Source organism: Trachinotus anak, unplaced genomic scaffold (assembly GCF_046630095.1).
Source record: "Trachinotus anak isolate AG129_WGS33_773 ecotype Australia unplaced genomic scaffold, CSIRO_AGI_Tana_v1 ptg000021l, whole genome shotgun sequence".
In the NCBI taxonomy this organism is placed as follows: Eukaryota; Metazoa; Chordata; class Actinopteri; order Carangiformes; family Carangidae; genus Trachinotus; species Trachinotus anak.
In genome coordinates, this window is record NW_027273872.1 from 7,894,712 (window position 1) to 7,914,674 (window position 19,963).

The following is a 19,963-nucleotide window of genomic DNA, read 5'->3' on the forward strand; positions in this document are numbered from 1 at the left end:
CAATACTGACAAAAGGTTAAGCATGTATGTCTGCATTTGTGTTTCTACGCTGCTTTGCATGAGCTTTAAACTGGTCGCCAGCAACCAGGTGGGTTTTAAGATGCTTAGAACCCTCAGTCTTTTTGGCTCCCTCTATTTAACTTTCATGTAGAAAAATAGTGAAAAACAACAGAATTATTGGAGTTACATGTGGATTGTCACAGGGAAGTGAAGAGTGAAGTGAAGTCAAAGGGGGTGGGGTGTTAGTCGGTGTTCAGTTGAAGGCCCTGCTCTAATAATGACAATGACTTTGGAGGAAGGATTGTTTTTGGCATATGGACTGCTGTGCAAGTACATAACATTAATGTTAATCTGTTAACTGTAACACCAAATGTTTGCTCTCCTATTGCAGACGAATATTGAAAAATAGTTTCAACTCGTCCTGCAGGTGGAAAGACAGAGGTAAGAGGAAAACAGACTGCCTACAAACTTAAGAAAACGCGTGGGAACGCTTAATAGTCTGAGCAGTGAGATTAGCTATCCAACTAATTTTAGTCATATATTTCCAGGCAATAACCAGTGACAGCTGAAGCTGCAAGAGAAGCTAATGAAGAGAGAGATGTGGGACAACAGCCAGCAAAGCAACTAGGAACGAGTAAGGGCAGAAGCAAGAGGTGAGGTTGAGAGCAAACACAGAGATAGAGCTGTATATGTTATTTATTTGTCCCAAAGCACATGGCAATTAAAATATTTTCAGTGGGGCACCTTATATACAGTATTGTATACAGTATATATAATGATATTCCCACGGCCCCATGACAGTGTTGCAGTTAGAGCCACGGGTGGGTGGCGGTGATGCTGAAGTGGATTTGATGAGGGGCCCATCCTAATGACTGCCCTGATTGGTCCCCATGCAAGAGGACAACATGAGCAGTTTTCCAAGCTCTGGGAACAACAAGTAACAATTCCATTGCTGGCTTGTAAGTATTATTTCTGTGCTGTATTGCTATTTTTACTTGAGTAAAAGATCGAAACTCTTCTTCAACCACTCAAATATACATCCTGTATTTATTTTGTATTTTTAATTGAGAATTTCAGGAAATGAATGTTCTTTGGAAAAGGCTCTACATCAGGTTGAATGCTAACAGAGATAACAAAATGTGACGGGGTGGGTGTGTGTGCCCTATGAGTTTTATTTTTCATCTTTACAGTTAATACTGATCCAGAATTATCATATGCAAAGAAACAACACCTAATCTAAAATTTTTGGGGACTGATCGTTAACTTTTGTGCAAACATTATTTTCATAAACTATAATTTAATATGTGAGAAGTGCTAATGGAAAATATCATATAATCTTAAAACAATAAAATCCACCAACTATAAAAACATTATTTGGTGTCTTCTGGACAGTTTAACCTTTGTCACTCTTTTGAAAGTCACACAAAGGTGACTGGATACATGAGGTCACGGTCTCCTGTTTGACTGACAGCAAGTGAAAGATAACACTGCATGTGGATGAGGAAGTGTGTCCTGTCAGCTTTCCCCGGTGACACTGCAGCGTCAGGGAGTGCCAGGAGGAGTTTTAGTTTTAGGGGCAGAAGATAGAACGGTCCACCTGAGCCACAGATCACCTGTGAGGAGAACAAAGACACACACCTGGTGGTAAGAACAAACACTAATTACTGTTTTTTATTTATCTGTATTGATTCTGAACTTCACACATTTTCAAAATGATTTTTAATTATTTCATTCTCTTTACATTGTTTACAATGCTTATCTTCCATCAGCAAAAAGGATGGTGAGTTTTATTTTCTGTTAAATGAAATGTCCTCAAAACGTGGTGAATCCTGTGAGAATTGTGTTTCGGTTTTGTACAAAACAGTTAAATTTAAGACCAGTGTGTTCTAGCCACAGCACCAGAACTAACCCATATGTTTGTGTGATGAAGTGTGTCTCGACTCTTGAAAGGTCACTGCCTCTTCAAGTCACAGCGGAACCCGCACTGCATGATCAGTCTTAAACAATACACATCACAAACAGCTGTCAGCACAATCCCCTGATTTGCATGCAACCTTTTTACTTTTACTTTCCATAAATGTAACTGAATTGTCATCACACTGAATCCTCATTTTTCTCCTTTGCACTTGCTGTGAAGACTTGATGTGTGCAGATACCCTGACTCTGAGACGATCGTTAATTCGCAGACAGGACTCTCTGAGAAGATGCACTCATTAGTAAAACATTAGTACAACTGGTGCAGTGCACTCACTCAGTGGCAGGAAAAGAGAAGGGGCAGCTTCATTTGATATCCTTGATTTGATTTTATCCTCTCCAGCTTGTTAAGAGACCTGAGACTGTCTGATGAGGATAAGTTGATTTAAGGAGTAAAGCGATGGCAAGAACTCAGCTTCAGTTGATGACAGTGGTCTAATTTGTGCCATATCGCATTACCATGTGCATGGAAACTACAGGTACAAGTGTCTACTGTATCCCTACCGTGTTCCAATTTCCTCAAAGGATATCTGAGAGACAATGCTCCCTGATGCCACTTTGGCTGACTGCTGCACTTTGTCAAAAGTTGAAAATGATTTTGAGATCAACATTGACTCGAACCACTGATTTAAGATGCCTCCATTGTGTTAATTAGGTTCACTTCACATTTGTTGACCACTGACTGTGAGAGTCGATAAAAGAGGAATTACTGGTGCACGCTGTAGAAAGACCAGACTTTAGACCATCAGGAATAAATCTAAATCTGAAGCCGTGGGTATGCTGCATTGACGTCACATGAAAGTTACCATATTTACCAGTTTCCCACACGTCAATATCCAAATCATAATCACAACTGGGAAACTCTGGTTTTTATGAGATGATAATATAATAACAGTAGATGAAAAGCAAATCTGAGATATTTATATTAAAAGCTTTGGCCTGCTGGTGGTACAAAGTCCAAAGGCACTGAGATTCATCCTCTGGGGAGCATGAATGTCTGTATAATCCATCAGTCCATCCAGTTGTTTGACGGTGGACTAATGAACCTTTCCATCCACTGAACCACAGGATAAATGTGGAGAGAGCCACGTTGACAGTGTGGCATTTGATAGCTGACATTGATGTCTTTGTAGAAGAAAGTTAAATGTTGGAATAAATGAAAGGATATTTAAATGAACTATACGTGCTGATTCACTTCCGAGTAATGAATGGGAGTTTAGAAATATATAGTGAGTGATTTTACTGAAAAATCTAAAGAAAAAAATAGTGTATTTATCTCCAAAGAGAGACAGCATTCACATTAAAACTAAGTTTCATGATAGACAAAGGCAGGATCAAGATCGTGACACTTCGGAGAAAACATCCTCATGTTGGCAGAAGAGATTGTTCTCTTGAATACATCATAACACACAAGCTAGTCTGTGTTTGAAAACAGATGACCAACAAAAGAAATGATGAACAGAAACCTTGACTGAGAGGCAGGGGGGGAGACAATATTCTTTCACTCCTCACACCTGCGTAAGAGTGTGAAACTAGGCTGCAGCTGAGACAGATGTTTTATTGCTTTTTCTTCAAATGACATTTTCCCTGGAGAGCAATTTGGGCAACACCAAGTGAGAGGCAGCACAATTTTTAAATGATCAACATCACACAAAGCACCAGCCAGACTTGATTTAGGTAATACTTCCTGGACTGGCCTTTAGCAATATTTCCATAGTGCAGCAACCGAAAGTCATTTACAGCAATTTCCAGTATAAATTTTTTATGCCCATAAAATGAAACATTCACAGTATTTCTGCAGGGGAATTGCTTGAAACATCATACGGCCCATCAGAAAGCTGCAAAACTCTCAGCTGAAATGGTATTTTCCCAATTTAAGTGGGTTTAATTTACTGCTTTTAAATTGAGAATTAATTTGCAAATAATATAATTTGCCAAAGAGAATATGCAGTTCTTTGTTTTTGGTTTCGTGTTGTTCTGGCCATCAAGAAACATCAACAGTGAAAGGCATGAACAGGCTATAAAATTCAGTGACAGCCCAGTATTGGCCTAAGCAAACCAACATGTATTACTTACGATCTTTTAACGTAAACACCAATGTGAAGAACTGGTCAAGTGGAATTGGCACTGGTTGTGCAAAACACGGAAATACTTGCACGTTAAAACAGTGTATTCTCAAAAACAGGGGAATCTGTTGTTAATAACCTAAAACATCTGCGTTGCTCTCTTTCCACAGGCGTACAGAGGCAGCGTGAGACCGTTCGTCAACTTCAATGCCAAACATGACGCTGAGATCCTCCGTAAGGCCATGAAAGGAATTGGTCAGTTTTCTCAAAATGAATGTCTTGTCCAACTGCTGTTTACTTTTCCCACTCTCACTCAGCATGTTATACCGCTATAATCTACTACGTTATACTGTTTTTCATATAAGTAAGAAAAAAAAACGAAATCCTGTGAACGGTGAAAAGCTTTTTGTCAATTAGGTTATGTGGTGGGCAGATGGCTGTGAGAGAAGTGCCTTCACCTTCTGCAGGGTTTATTTTAAAGTGATAGTTTGGGGTATTTGACGTGGGGTTGAGTTGAGGCACTTATTTATAGTCAGTTTATTACCTGCAGTAGATTTGGATCAGCAGGCTTCCAGTTTAGACAAGCAGGTGGGAGCACTGCACTGCTGTGGATGGGGTCCTCAAAAAAACAAAAAAAGTTTTAGCCACAGAAAAAAACGAATAATGATTTATATGTACGCTTTATTTTGAATATTTCGACTGCTTTATCTACCATCAACCATTGAACTCTTACACACAAGTGCACCCCGACTGAGTCAAACAGCCGATCTGTGGAGTAACACAGTGAGCTTGTGCATAGTAATATACAGTAGTTCAGCCGTTCACAAACCCTCAACACCATATCACTTTGTCACATTTAAGCTACTTTAGGTTTATTTGCATGTGCCCACAATGCAAATAATGCAAATATTTATCAGTGTGTATTATTGGCAAATACAGTAATGGTTGTTTAAAAGAAATAGAATTAGAAACATTTTTACCATGCAGTTTAGTGTTTGGTTTGCTTCTCTCTAAATTCAGTACGACAATAAAACACAGTAACGACACAGCTATCAGGAAAGCTTTACCACATTCTTTTCTTAACGTGTGCAGTCCTCTGGCACATGGAAATAATTGTGTTTTCCTAGCGTGTTTAGTCTAATTAGAGGATAAGTGAGTTTGACCAAGTTTGAAACTTAAACTGGATAAGAAAACATCCAAACATAGATCATAGTGCTAAGTTGTGTCCACAAAAGGTTCTGCAAAAAGGCAGTAATGAGCACTCACTGTGCCATCACATGGAGACAAATAAAAAAAAGCAGAAGCAGAGGGTGGGCTGGTGAAAAATCCGAAATGGTTATAATAGTTTCAAATCTTTGTAAATAAATAAATAAATAAAGTGATAATGCAGGAAATATATACAGGTGATACTAAACAAAGGGAAATGACCTATTTTAAGTAAAGTGAAGGTTCACTGGGTATATAGGAGTTTGCTCCAGTTTGGGCCTAATATTCCAACATTTTTCGTTCATGTTATCAAATCAAGAATCACAGGGTTGTCTCACAAGAAAACAGACCTAAGCTTAACTTTTGTTTATAATGTTATAATGTCAATCAGCAGCGCATTTTGTTGGGCAACACACACCATTTGGGTGTGCTACCTGTAGCAGCACAGCTTCTTGATTGTGTGTGTGAGTTTTGCTGTTTTCAGTCTGAATATAGCTCGAAATGTAGATTCACATTTTTTAAAGTGACTCTTAAAAGAATGCTCACATGTACCCATATGTACAAATAAACAGTTGTTGGCGGCTGTGATCACTGCCGTTCACACTCGCCATGAAGAGCTCTCTGATTTTAATCGAAGGTTAAAGCCTTCGAATTGCCAACATCCTAAATTTAAGCATGTGTGCTTAACTTAACATGAATGTCGGTGGCATAATAACAGCACAATCCAGCTAAAACAAACTAAATGTTAACCTCTGTGAACCGAGTGGGCATTTTCAAGAGATGAATAATATTAATATTTCTAAAATGTAAGCGTCTTGTGTCACGCAGTCTTTGTCTTGGCTGAAAGCTGTTCATCTTAATATGGATGAATTTTTAATAGTTTGGCCCTTGATCTCATTTTCTTTTCTCGTGTGACCTAATTTTAATTGCAGAGATACACAATTAGAAACTGCAATCAAAACATCCTTCTGCAGTCATTAGTGTGAATCAATGGGCCCGATGACAATCACTGAATTAAAGGTGGACTAAAGGTGTATTACGACTGATGCGTCCCCTGCGACAACTCCACTGACCACCAGCACCTTTTCTTCCCCTCTATCTCCTACTCTTACTTTTTGTCAGTTTAGCACTCTCACAATTTAATGTGCAATTAAACCAAAGGTAACTGGAGGAGAGCAATGATGACCCGAGCAGACCTCTGTCTATAGTCTTGCAGTCATTACAGATAAGCGAAGCTTTGTGCTGTAATTACCTTGGAAAAATTAACCATTTTGATCCTTCAGTGAAAATACAACGTGCTGGTCTTAAACTTGTTTGTCCATCTGAGCTGTTTTCTCAGAGGTGCTGGTGCTTTTCAGAAACTATTGATTACAAGATCATGGGACTCGTCAATGCTTTTGAATCCTGATCTCCTGCATTAAGAGGTTGGCTCCTCATATGGGAGTATATCGCCAGCTGTCAATTATCTTCGATCAGATTTGGCTAGGTAGAAAACTCCTGCTAGATGTTGGGTGTCAACAGAATAATGCTTTATTAGCTCTTTGCTTATGAAAAAATGAAGAATTTAGATTTTTTTTTGTCCTTATCTACAGTCTAATGGGTTTGTGTGCTGGCAGGTTTTTAATGAAGCTCACAGAGCAGCTGTCTGTGTGTTTAAGTATTTAATGCCAACTTGATTTCTTGAACAGGTACGGATGAAGATGTCATCCTCATGCTCCTGACGGCACACAGCAACGATCAACGCCAGCAAATTAAGGCAGCATACAAAAAGGCCTACGGAAAGGTAAGCTGAGCCACCGGGAATGTAACAGAGAGCTGATGACAACCAGCAGTCACGTGGATGGATGGTTACGGGTCAGGTCAGCATCTGTATGCTCCTCACCCGCCAACAAGAACCTGAGTGACACACAGATATCTGCTTAAGTGTACTTATTCAAGTTTATTCATTTTTCTATTATCTTCTTATTATTTTCTTAGAGGGTAAGGCTGGTGATATTCTTTATTTTCATGAAAAGACCAGAACCAACAATCTATCAGTCCGGCTCACAATACTTTCCTACTTTCCTACCCTGGCACTCAGCCACAAGATTATTGGTTCCTGCTGAATATGTTAAGAAAGTCCACACGTGCAGACATAGTAAACAGTTTCCTAACACAGCTGGGCATTGTAGTTTCTGGCAAATATTTATTCAAAAAGGAGTAAATTGTGCTGTATTAGGGGCTATTTTCTGCCATGGATTAATACACATTTGGAGGGGCCCGGCCTCTAGGTTGGGAACCATTGGACTGTACTAGCTTTATATAAAGTAGTTAAAAGTAGCACCACCGTGAGCAGCTACAACAGTAAAATGGTAATATAATTTATCACTCACAGGTGCCATTTGTCTGCAGAATGAACCGAGGCAGGAAGATCAATTTCCCACAGTCTCCATGGACCAGAGCACAGTACAGTCAGTTACACCATACAGACATTTTACCGTCCCCTGTCCTTAATGTTCTATCACACTATCAAGTTATTATGTGACCACCTGTGGATTGAATGCAGGAACTTAATTTGCTTTCTGTGGAGGTTATTGAAAAGCATTCTGGCAAATGTAATTGCTTCCTGAAGTAGAAATAGATGATGCAGTTTGGGCGATACAAGGTGCATCAGAAAATCACAACAGTCACAGAATGAGCCTATTTGCTTTTATCGCTAGTTCAGTGCACTTTTATGACATGTCATAAAATGAAATAATTGCAAGAACACATCCTTAAACTGCTCATTTGCAGTAACATCAGAAACAGAACCGGTGCTGGAAAGTTGAGACAAAAACTGATATGCAACGGAGTAACAGTCATATCTGTTAGGAGTGCATGCTCCTGTTTCTCTGTCCAGCTCTCATTTTCCACACACACTGTATGTCTGTCGGCTGTTGGCTCTGTAATGCACCTTCTGACTATTCTTTGGGAAGCCAATTTGACTTTGATAGATGTAAAAAACTAAATAGGAAAATGGAAGAGATGGATTGTGGTTGTTAGACCTGGTCTGTATATTGATGAGCAGTGGCCAAGCACATTAGATCATAGGATCCCTTGGGTATTTTGTATACGCAAATACATACACAAACACACAACCAAATATAGACACACACATACACACACACACACACACACACACACAGAAATATGCTATTACTCATTCTTCACCAATTCAGGTCATGTTTGCCGCAGTGCCCAAATACGAGAGTCACTGCACACAAAAATCAATTTAGATGAAGCTATATGTGCTTAATACTGTATGTTCTGTCTGATGAGTTGATAGTTTAAAGAAATATTGTTTCTGCAGGTCATCTGCCCTTATTATCCTCTTTCCTCTAAAAATCTCAGCAGTGCAGTGAAATTTCACATATCTTCCTTCTCTTTGAAACAAGGAAGAGGAAAGATCTCTTCTTGTTTTCAGTCAGTCTAATACAAAGTTTAGATAAGAAAAGCTAACATTGCATCTCATGTTAACAAACATCTGAGGATCGTAAGTATAATTTAGCATTTAGCAGTTGTCCCTTTTCTGGTCAATATGCTGATGTGATTTTGTTTTTTTCATTGGATTCATTATTGCTCTTGAATATGAAGGCTGTAGGTATGAACTGACTCACAACACCAGTCCAGTCTCTCTGGTGTCTTAAATGTTACAGCATTTATATGAAGTGAAAAGTTAAGTTCTATACAAACACAATTATGATTGTTTTTGTTCCTGTTGTCATTAATTATTATTTGACCACAGGACTTGGTCAGCACACTGAAATCTGAGCTCGGTGGGCTGCTCGAGAGTCTGATTGTGGCCTTGATGACCCCCCCTGTATCGTATGATGCCTCTCAACTGCACAAGGCTCTCAAGGTAACTAATGAAAGTTTACTCAGATTGCAGGTCTCGTATGCAAACGAGTTGAAACCCTCAGACGAAACAGTTTATTTTGTGATGTTTTTGCACAAATGTAACAACATTTAATGTTGAAACTTTTAGCTGAGCAATAGACTTTTCTCAAAGCAAACATTTCAACCTGTCATTGCCATAAAAACAATTGTGAGATAATAATGACTATTGACTTGCCAATAAACCAGCAGGCACTATACCAGCGCTAGAACACGGGAACTCAGCCATTATTGATGCTATTAGTTAAACCTGTAATTGACAAATTTAAATGTCTGCATTTAGTGTCTGTATTTCAGTGGGTTTTCTTACAAAGGTTTTGTTCTCAGCCTTTCTATTTATAATGTATATAAATGGGCACCTACTACTATATGGCAGGATGGATAAAGCACCACTATAAATTTTATGTTGACATTTAACTTATGTAAAATGTGGAAGGAGAACTATCACCAGACTATGCTCTACTTAGTTTTGCAGCTTATTTTTAGCTCATATTTTTGGTGTTAGAGTGAGCAAATTTACTGTATGGTTCAGTCTAACCACTCTCATGTACCCTCACCAACAGTCAGTTTCTTCCAGCAAAAAAAAGAAAGGAAAAAAAATGCAGATAAACCTACTTTATGCTACCTGTCCACAGAGCTAAAAGTAAAGTGAAAATCGCACTTAAATTTCCCTGGTGTCCAGAAACATGGCCCTAAATGAAAGCTAACGTTGCTAATGTCTGCTGGATGTGGATGGAAGTCATTTACAAACACGGCAGCCACAACAGTTTTTGTCAGGTGATGATATCAGGCTGTGGTTTGTCAGCTTGATACGGAGCTCTTCTTTTCCCAGGTGGCCAAAATAATCACATACACAATTTCCAATCTGAGGACTTCATCATTTTGGAAAATATAAAATGATTATTTTATATTTAAGCATTCAACAGCTCCAGCTGCTCATTAGACTTTGACATCTTGCAAATGACGAAGATAATGCTCAGGGTTGAAAATTGAGAACAAAGGCGAGGACACATACCAATCAATTTGAGGCACAAAAGACTTGTGTTCTAATTTTTTTTAAAAAAAGCAACATAAACAGGGTTTTTGTTGTTGTTTTTTTGTGTTTTTTTACAACCGAATCAAAACAAGAATGTCTCAAGGCATTACATTACAGCGCTGTTAAGAAACATATTTCTATCTTATTGAACAAAATTGGCTGACAGTACAAGTATTGGGCTGTTACATTCAATGTCAGGTTGGAAGTTATACAAAAGAGGACCTTCTCTAAGCTGCATTACCATGTGACCAAGACGCTCAGTGTAATGAAAATCATCTTTCATGTGGTGTCATTTTCCTAAATTAGCTAAGCGTAGCCCTGTCTCTGTATCTGCTTCAAATCTATTTAAGGAGGTTAAGGATGCTGTTTTTCACTAGAGCTACTCTGGAGATACTCTCTCATCTCACTGTCTTTAGAGAGGTGGGACTGACAGTTTTCAGTTCTCAGTAACACATAGGAGGTGGCATTGTGTATTATATTTCCTCACATCCATGTTGTGCTCTTATGTGACTCAAATAACATCTTTTCTTTTTCTGAGGTATTACATGCTCCTACTTTTTATGTCACACTCAAGGCTCATAAAGTTTGGAGGAAATTAGGTTTTAGCTAACTCCTGAATTGTCCTAAAGATTACAGTGGAAAATTTTTTTGTTCTCATTATTCTTTAAACACATTCACATTTACATTACCAGTGCAAATGAAATGTTCAATCAAAGTCAAGGCAAAGCATTGAGGACTTGGCCTCGATTTCCCCATCACACCTACTGCTCCATTTGTTTGGTATGTCAGACATTTTTTGCTGAAGGTTAATTACAGCAAAGAGAGGAGAACCTCAGAGCTAACTCTCTTTAGCACTGATCCCATCCATCCTTTACTTGCGTACCTCCACGATGAAACAAACTGTGCTTCTTATTTTATTCAACTATTTTTACCATTTTCTTTAAGCGTTTTTTAAATTTATTTCTTTTTTGATCACACATCAACAAACCATCATATATAGATAAACTAATAAAAGATAAGGTACCTATGAGAACAAGCTGCCACTAAAATGCATGTTGTTTCACACTGAGTTAATCCACATTCTGTGTTTGGTTCCCAGGGCGCCGGGACTGATGACGAAGTGCTGATTGAGATCCTGGCCTCCAGGACTGGCGAACAGATTAAAGAAATCATCAAAGTGTACAAGAAAGGTGACTGTGAAAGAGAGACACAAAAGCAGATTGCATGTTTACTGTGATTGTTATTGGTAAAATGGTTTTCATTTCCCTCTAGGAAGACACAAAAGCTTTTTTTTTTCAGATATGACACCCGTATTGATGGCACAACACCATTTGTCTAAACCGTGACGTCACTTCTGGAAAATAAAACAGTTTTCTGATTCGACACCACTTTGGTTAAGGTTGAATTAGGTTCAGAAACAAAAGTGACTTGCTGTGTTACTACTACATGGATAAGATTGAGTGTACTTTGTAATCAGAGTTAAAATGATAGTTACTTGGTTAAGGTTCAGATGTGATCGCAGTCATGGTTAACTAATGCTGATTCTAAACATAAACAAGGGAAACAAAGGTCTCCTGCATCGCAGTCTGTTTTTTTTGTCAGTAAGTTTTATAAGACACACAGTATTTCCTCCATCCTCTACAGGGGTTATCACTTGTACGTAAACAAGTCTCTTTTGTGGCATTTGCTTAAACAACTGATGCTAAAGTCTCTGACAAAATGAGTTCTCAAAACCAAGGTACCGGTGTGTGATTTGACTGAAAATTGTCTAATCTTTTTTTTCACTTGAGTTAGTTTTTTTAAAAACTTGTTCACCTGTACATAATTTTAAAGTTAAGTATCTCTGAATGGTAAACAAGAGTTTCCTGGTGGACAAGAGTCTGGAGAGACTATGTAATAGCAACATCCCAGATCTGAGTTTGGCTTTTTAGCATGTCGCTATGTTAAGTATATTTTAGACCAACTTTTTGTGAGGTCTTAAGTCATAAGTTCTTATAGTACAGAAGAAAACGAGATGAACCCAATGATTGCAGTGGTTTTAAAGGCTTTTTTGTATAGATTTCTAATACCGACAATATTTTCCCTAGAGTAGAAGATGAACAGAACGTCTGTGTCAGAGCACAACCTATTTACAGCACACACCATGGTGCTGCTCCCTCTGCTTTCCAACTGTAATATCTGTTCTGTCATCGGAGTAATGAGTGCAACGCAACTCTCTTAACACCTCTCATACTTAAATGCATCACTACAAGAATTTCTCTAATATACTAGCCTTAAACCACAATGAAAAATAGTATGTGACAACAAAGGCCCAAAGGCAAAGACGCCAGTTTATTTGATCTGGACAAAAGAGAAGGCCACTCTGTCTGTTGGCCAACTAATCAAATCTCTGCTGTCAGAGATCCTGCTGCAAAGCAGAGGACGGCCCACTAGGGTCGATTGCAACCATTAATGCCTGTTGTGAGCAAGAAGCGTAAACAATCTTCTGCCCCTCTTCTCTTCTTTCCTCCAGAGTTCGGCAGCAAGCTGGAGAAAGATGTCTGCGGTGACACCTCAGGGCACTATCAGAAACTACTGGTGATCCTGCTCCAGGTACAGAGAGGGGCTGCTGGAAAGACTTATGTTTCCTTTCCTGATAATGAGAACCTCTGGCGATACCATTACAAACTCATGGGGTTAAGGTGTGGGCTGGGAAAGGGAAGGAGGGACGGGGATGAAACCACAATACACTACAGTTGGTTTCTCAGATGTGTTTTGGTTTGCGCACGGAAACGTAATCTTCATGCTTGTGGGGCACTTGGTGGATAATGTAATCTTCAGGGGTTACCTGGGTTGAGGAGGGTGTCAGCTCACTGTGCTTCCACACACACTGACCTACTTTTGCTTTCTGTTTGTCCACCTGTCCATCTGTCTTTTTACCTGTCTGTCTGGCTGACCATTTGTCCGGCTGTTCAGGGCAGCAGGGAGGAGGGAGTAGACGAGGGTAAGATCGAGAAAGACGCTAAGGTAAGAAGCAAGAACATGAGAAAAACATGCATCTTCTAATCTTCATACATTTTCTAACAATTTTAACAAGTCATTTTATTTACTAGGGCTCCATGTTACACGATAAACCCTGTGCCACAAAGACGATGTTAGTATTTGTGGAATCATTCCTCTCTAACAAGAACTTTGACATTTAAACATTTCTGCAAACCCCTGATTAAATATGTTGAATATGGATGTGAATTCTACAAAGGGTCATAGGCAGGTCACTCCTCAAAATTGTGGTAAAATGTCTGCAGTGAGGCTGTCTTTCTCTGTTTACACCGACTGCATTACTGCCTTGAAATTAATGTGTTAATTGAAGAAAGTCAAAGCGCAACATCCAGCTGTTTTAAAAAGCGAAAACAGGAAAAATCCTATGTATGTGACCGATGTACTGCATAGCAGATTTATCTTAATTTCACTATCGTCTTTCAAATGTCGGTGTGCCGAGGATTTGATCGTGTTTGCAAGCTGCTCCCCAAAGTGCAGTGAAGCTAAAGGCCAAGAAAGCTTTGGACGAGTCTTCTCAGAAGAACAGTCAATAGCATAAATTCATTAACCTTCAGGAGTGGAACATCGTATTTCTTAGAAATCATTCCTCGTTACCAATATGTAGCTGTGAACTGGGATCCAACACAGATACATTGAGTGGTCCTACATGTATCTAAATGTACAATATGTGTTCATAATACCAGTCCTGCTTGACTCACAGTAACACAACTGTGATATTAAACTGCTGTGTTATCAAATAAGCAGGAATAAAGATTGCAGAATTCCTGAAAATAAGAAATGTATCTTATGAATGGACCATTATTTCTTTATTTAATCATTAAATATGAAGTATCTGATCATGATCTCAGAGGTTTTGGAGAACAGACCTGAAATCCAGAAATTCTGTCTAAAGCAAAGACAAACTGAGGGGAAACAAAGTTTCCTGTGCTGTTTTGGCACAGAACAAGGTCTTACATCAGCGCTGTCAATTCTGCTCCGTCTGTGCCTTCCAATAAGTCATGTCACACACAAGGTGGCTGTGTGTGTGAGTGTTACTGTACAAGTGTGTATTTGCCCTTACAGGACTTGTATGCTGCTGGTGAGGGCAAGTTTGGCACAGACGAGGACAAATTTGTCACAATTCTTGGCAACAGGAGTGCAGAGCATCTCAGAAAAGGTGAGTTTGTTTGTGCGAGTGCATTTGAATGTTGAGAATGTTGTTACTCACCTGCTGAAGAGAGCAAAACCAAAAGTTGCAAACAACATAACCTCATCTTCATGATATCCTTTTTTTTCAGCTAAATATTTCAGACAACATTTAAAAAGCCACTTACTTCCACTAAATGTTAGAATGAGCAGTATTAGTGATTTAAACAACTCGGTCTCACTGGCACTGACAAATACACCAGGGAAATTATCTCAAGAAGAAGAATACATCCAGGAATTACACTTGATTCTTTTTTCACACAACAAATAACCAGCAAGAAAGGTGACAACAACAACATAAAACTTACAGAGAACATGACAAAAAAGTAAAGAACACCAGAGTTTGTAGTGAGAGTGTGATAAACAACAACCACGAGCTCAGCAGCAGTCCTGAGGGCCAAAATTGCTTCCTGCCATGAGAGGTCAGAGAGGAAAATGGCAAGAATTGTTGAAGCTGGTCCTGACTGAGCACAGGAATCAATGAAAAATAAAAGGGGAGGGACTCGAGCAGCAAAAAACATCTGATTGCCTGATGGGCTGAGATGAAGCTAAAGTGGGAATGTGATCACCAAAAGGAGTCTGTACTGAGTGGCCATTAGGGTTACAATAATAAACTTTATTTAGACGCAGGATTCCCACGGGTCCTTGATATCCTTGAAAGTTGAATTTGGGAAGAAAAAAATCAAGGCCTTGAAAGTTTTTGAAAATAGACATAAATAGATGTGGATCTCTCATTTTGAAAGAGCAATGCAGAGTCCAGCAGTTCAATTATTTTGTAGTTTAGGCACATACATACTCACCCACACCACTGAAAGTGCTTGAATTTATATAATCTGTGCAAAAATAGAAATTGAAGTGTAATTTGTAATAGTGTCTGATCCACAAATGGCAAAGTATAATGTGATGGTTATGCTTTGGTGACAATGGTGTGCTTAATAAAATGGATTGGGTATAATAATATCCATCAATAAATAAAAAAATACTATGCAATGAATAAAATATACAAAACACAAAAAAGGTAAAAAGCCATAAGTTGCCCTGAAGTCATGTTGAAAATAGCTCAATCTTTTTAATACTGGAGTGGGTTTATTCCGATGCTAAGACAACAAAGTGTCACTGCGGTTGTTTTGCTCTCTCTAGTGTTCGACGCCTACAAGAAGCTCTCCGGCTCTGATATAGAGGACAGCATTAAAGGAGAGACCACTGGGAACTTGGAGAACTTGCTGCTAGCTGTTGGTAAAACCCATGATTTATCTGGATGACACTTGACTGATCATAAACAGGAGACAAAGAGAAGTGATGCCATTTTTTTCTGATGTCTTTGTTAAAATGAAATACAGCAGAACATAACACTTGGCAGAAAAAAAGCCAATACAGATATCAGATTTACATGACAAACATTCAGTTTCACACAAAATTGTCAGTGCATTGTGTTTTTGTTTTTTTTTTTACCTCCACAGTAAAATGCGCCAGGAGCATCCCAGATTATTTTGCTGAAGGCCTGTATAAATCTATGAGGGTAGGCATCTGTGTCTCCTCTGTGTGTGTGTGTGTGTGTGTGTGTGTGCGTGAGTGTGTTTTGTTCTAATGGTTAAGAGTCCATGTGTAAGGTCTTATTCTAAAATGAGACAGCCAGTACCGAGAATGCAAAACAAACACATAAATACTCTTACAAAATGATTTCTATCAGGGAAAACAACAACCACCTCTACATGTTGACCATCTTCAGTATTTTACATATTGCTCATTTTCCACTCTGAAGGTCAATTTATCTATACAGTTTATTTCTTACTTAGAGTATTTTAAAGAGGTATTCATCCTCAGCCATGAGTCTGTCTGGGAGTCTTTTACCAAGGTAAAATGTGACAAAAGAGTTATCAACTTCTATTCCAAAAAAATTACAATATTTCTTTTTCAGTAATCTCCTGGAATAAATAAAGGGCAAAATTTTCTTTTTTTTACTACACTGCCTCCAACAGCCATCCTGTCCCTGATAATAACTTTCAATGTTGGAGTCACAAGATATGGTATTATATTCTCCCAACAGAGCTCTCTCCAAGACCCGGGGTTGGTCGTCTTAGTCTGGCTTTTCCATATATTAATCCAGGCCAGATTCTTCCTTCCATTTGTGTCTACCACTCTCATGTTTGTACACCAAATGTAAAGCAACAGCTAGCAGCTGGTTAGCTTAGCTTTACATTAAGACTGAATACAGAGGGTCGGAGCTAGCCTGTCTCTGTCCAAAGGTAACAAAATCCACTTATGAAAAAAAGTATAAAGAACAATACTTTATGGTTTTATAGACTGTTAACCACAACTGATGAATTTGTTTTTTATTGTTTAGCGTGCTGGAACCGATGACGACACCCTGATGAGGATAATGGTGTCGAGGAGCGAGGTGGACATGTTGGACATAAGAGCCAGCTTCAAAGAGATGTATGGAGCATCTCTGTACACCACCATCCAGGTACTGCTCACTCAAACACAAAGCTTTTTTATCAGCCTTCCCCAATAAGATGTGATGTAATTCTCTTTACATTTTTCCACCTGATGTTCTGCTAAATGTTTCCATCCATCCCTCTGTGGGCCTTTGAAGCACCAGATGGGTGCACTATGGTTCTGCTGCATGTCAGTGCTGTGATGAAATGGAGATTAGTGATTTTCTTTAAATGCCTTGATCAGCGTGATGAGACTACTTCACTGCATTTCCCACCAGCCGAAGTGAATTAATCTATTATCCTGGGGGCCAGATGTTCCGACAGAGAAGAGTTATTGCCATTCTCTATTGGAAAATGCCAAATGGCCAATATTGAATAGATAAATAACACTTGATGAAAAAATCTTTCAATAAACGCAGTAAAATATTCTAATGAACCAATATATATTATTACAGGTTTAGCAGAGTTCACATTTATTTTATTACAGCTATCATTATTTCAAATTGTTGGATTTTTCAATGTAGGCAGTAGGTATTAATATTTTATGGTGTTATTTTTTCCCAGTGACACCATTTCATTTCACTTTCATGACTTTTCATCGTAAAAGCATTTGATTTGTCAAACACAGATGTAACTAATAACATTAATAAAAAGCTGATGTCCAATTAGATATTGCATTTTTATGGTCCTGGTATTATGCATGATCACACATGTTCACTGTCATGACTCACAAACGCTTCAAAATAGACTGGACTTGTTATTAATATTACACCTTTCTGTTATAATGACAGCATGTTCATGTCATATAGGAGTTACTGTAATTAGCAGTTTGCTTGCAGCCTAATTTCCATTCAAATCAACATCCATTTCATTGTTACGTCAGGGAAACCTGGATTTTAATTATACTAAAGTACCTGAAAAAGCAAACAAATATGAACACATGTTAGCCAAAGTCCTCCATGCAAGGCAATTAAGTGTAATTTAAATGATTGTCATGGATATAGTCTAATATTGTCAATGCAGAGTCATTTTTTTAACCTTTTACATGATTGAGTCTACAATTTTACAGCTGCCTTGAGATCTGTGGTGATGTGAACACTCACAAGTTGCAGCCATTTGAAACTTTCCCACCACTACCTTCCCTCCCATGAGGTGTAAACATGGCCCAAGACAAAATATATGCGGTGACCAGGTTTATTGTTTTAATATTCCTGCCTCGTCACCTTTCTACCATATTACATCTCTCCAGGCTCCTGACAGACTCCACACCTGAGACACACACAGCAAGCAGAGAGAAAGAAACCACTCTTTTTGCTCTTTATGTGTGTCATTGTTCAGGCTGTTGTTATGAGCTGCTAAGTGAAAGGATGTCTTTAAATCAGCCTCTGAGTTGTAATTCAGCTTTAAGTCTGACATGTAGATAATTTCTTGTAGCTAGAAATTTCCCACTTGGCAAAAAGAACGACATAAAGTCTCAACAAACCAGTGGCAGTTGCATGTACAGAAAATCAGAATGAACTCTGACACAAACGTAGGGAGTACTGGAAGACCAGCAGGGTAACCATCTTGGATTAATAATTAAATGTACATAAATTATACATTTATAATTTATACATAAATTAAAAATCAAAGCTCACAGTCCAGGCTAGCTAGTTAGCTAACTGGCTAACCATGTAGCATCTCTTACCCCATTGAGCTAAGTAAAAGGATGAGCTTACTATTGTATCATGTCAGCACTGATACTCATCTATCACTGCTATCATTGCATGGCAGCAATGATAGATGACAATAGAAGCAATTCGGAGTTCAGTGTCTTGCTCAAGGGCAACTCAACATGTGGAGAGGAGGAGCAGGAGATCCAGCCACCCGAGCGACAACTGCCCACATGTCATCAAAAGTGACAGTGTGATATACAGCGTCACTGGAGAAAATACCGCGAGGAAACATGAATAGGGCTGCAGGTAACAATAACAAGGAAGAAAATTAAATGGAAAGGACAGAGGCGGTGCTGATGTAAATATATGAAAGATGTCCTTACTGTATGTGCAGACTGAACAGAATTAGTGAGGGAGTTCTGAATTTTATAAGACTAATAAAATTCTTCTTAATGATGTCGTTTTGTTGTTTTTTGTTTTTTGTTTTTGCAGGAGGACACAAGTGGAGACTACCAGAAGGCTTTGCTCTACCTCTGTGGTGGGAATGATTAATGCTGTGTTATGGTGTGTTAAGCAGCACTGATATGAGCAGCCATGGTGCTGTGGGACAAAGCTACATGTGATATGAGGTTGTCCAGAGTTGTTGACTCTCCTGACTTAAGCTTGTTATTGATTGAATTAGTGTGAATTACCCGCCTGTCATTTTGACTTATGACATTATCTACTGAATTAACAGAAGTTGGAGTGCATTCACTTAAAAGTTAGCTATTTTTTGTTTTTTCTTAGACATAATTTAAACAAAACAAACAACAAATAGCTGTTTCATAAAGGTGCAGTTTTGATTTTGATGTGGAGAATAATTCATTTGAAATAAATGTTTTTGCTTCGGTCATTTGGCCCTTTCCTGTCAAATTCACAGTGCTGGCAGTTGTTGACCTCATTTGTGCACAGTACTCTCAGCATGTGTTAAATGCATCTTAGAAAATACAATACTGCTGCTGAATTATTAAACCCTACATGCTCTCCTGCTCTCATTAATTACAAATGAACTGCTGATCCAGACTTAAATTACAGTGCAGCTGTCTGTCATCAATAAGTAATAGGACACTATTAGACATTTGTTGATTCATACAAAGACATCTACTGCCTCCATGTCTTTCTGCATGGAAGGGCCTGGTGTCAAATTAACTGGGTCTTTAGATCAGTGGATGGGAAATTACTTCACTTTGCTGGAGTAGTACCACAGGATGGCAGCAGAGTTTAAAATCAACAGCCTGTTTCTCTTCACTGTTTACTCTTGCCATTTTAAAAGCTGTCAAGATGCACCCTAAAATAAGACATTCCACTTGTAAACATGAAGTGAAACAAAACCATAAAAACTCATATTGAGGTTAGAGTTCTCCATTACATCATCAGGAAAATAACTTCAAAACATCAAAATTGAAAGAATTA

The 19,963-nt window shown here is 38.5% G+C and overlaps 1 protein-coding gene across 1 annotated transcript; it reads left to right on the top strand.

Moving 5' to 3' along the window:
- Nucleotides 1–794: 794 nt before the first annotated feature.
- Nucleotides 795–19,563, top strand: anxa5a (annexin A5a). Its single transcript, XM_071458153.1, has 12 exons — nt 795–821; nt 4,211–4,295; nt 6,935–7,029; nt 9,010–9,123; nt 11,294–11,384; nt 12,707–12,786; nt 13,150–13,200; nt 14,296–14,389; nt 15,559–15,654; nt 15,879–15,937; nt 16,763–16,885; nt 19,004–19,563. The coding sequence occupies exons 1-12, from the start codon at nt 795–797 to the stop codon at nt 19,061–19,063; spliced, it is 975 nt and encodes a 324-aa protein (XP_071314254.1). The 3' UTR covers nt 19,064–19,563.
- The last annotated feature ends 400 nt before the right edge of the window (nt 19,564–19,963 follow it).

Bases quoted from the DNA above. Each gene is read 5' to 3' on its own strand.
- anxa5a (XM_071458153.1), top strand. From the start codon at position 795: ATGACAGTGTTGCAGTTAGAGCCACGG. The intron at 15,655-15,878 runs GTAAAACCCATG...TTACCTCCACAG, and splicing joins GAACTTGCTGCTAGCTGTTG to TAAAATGCGCCAGGAGCATC. The intron at 15,938-16,762 runs GTAGGCATCTGT...TTTATTGTTTAG, and splicing joins GCCTGTATAAATCTATGAGG to CGTGCTGGAACCGATGACGA.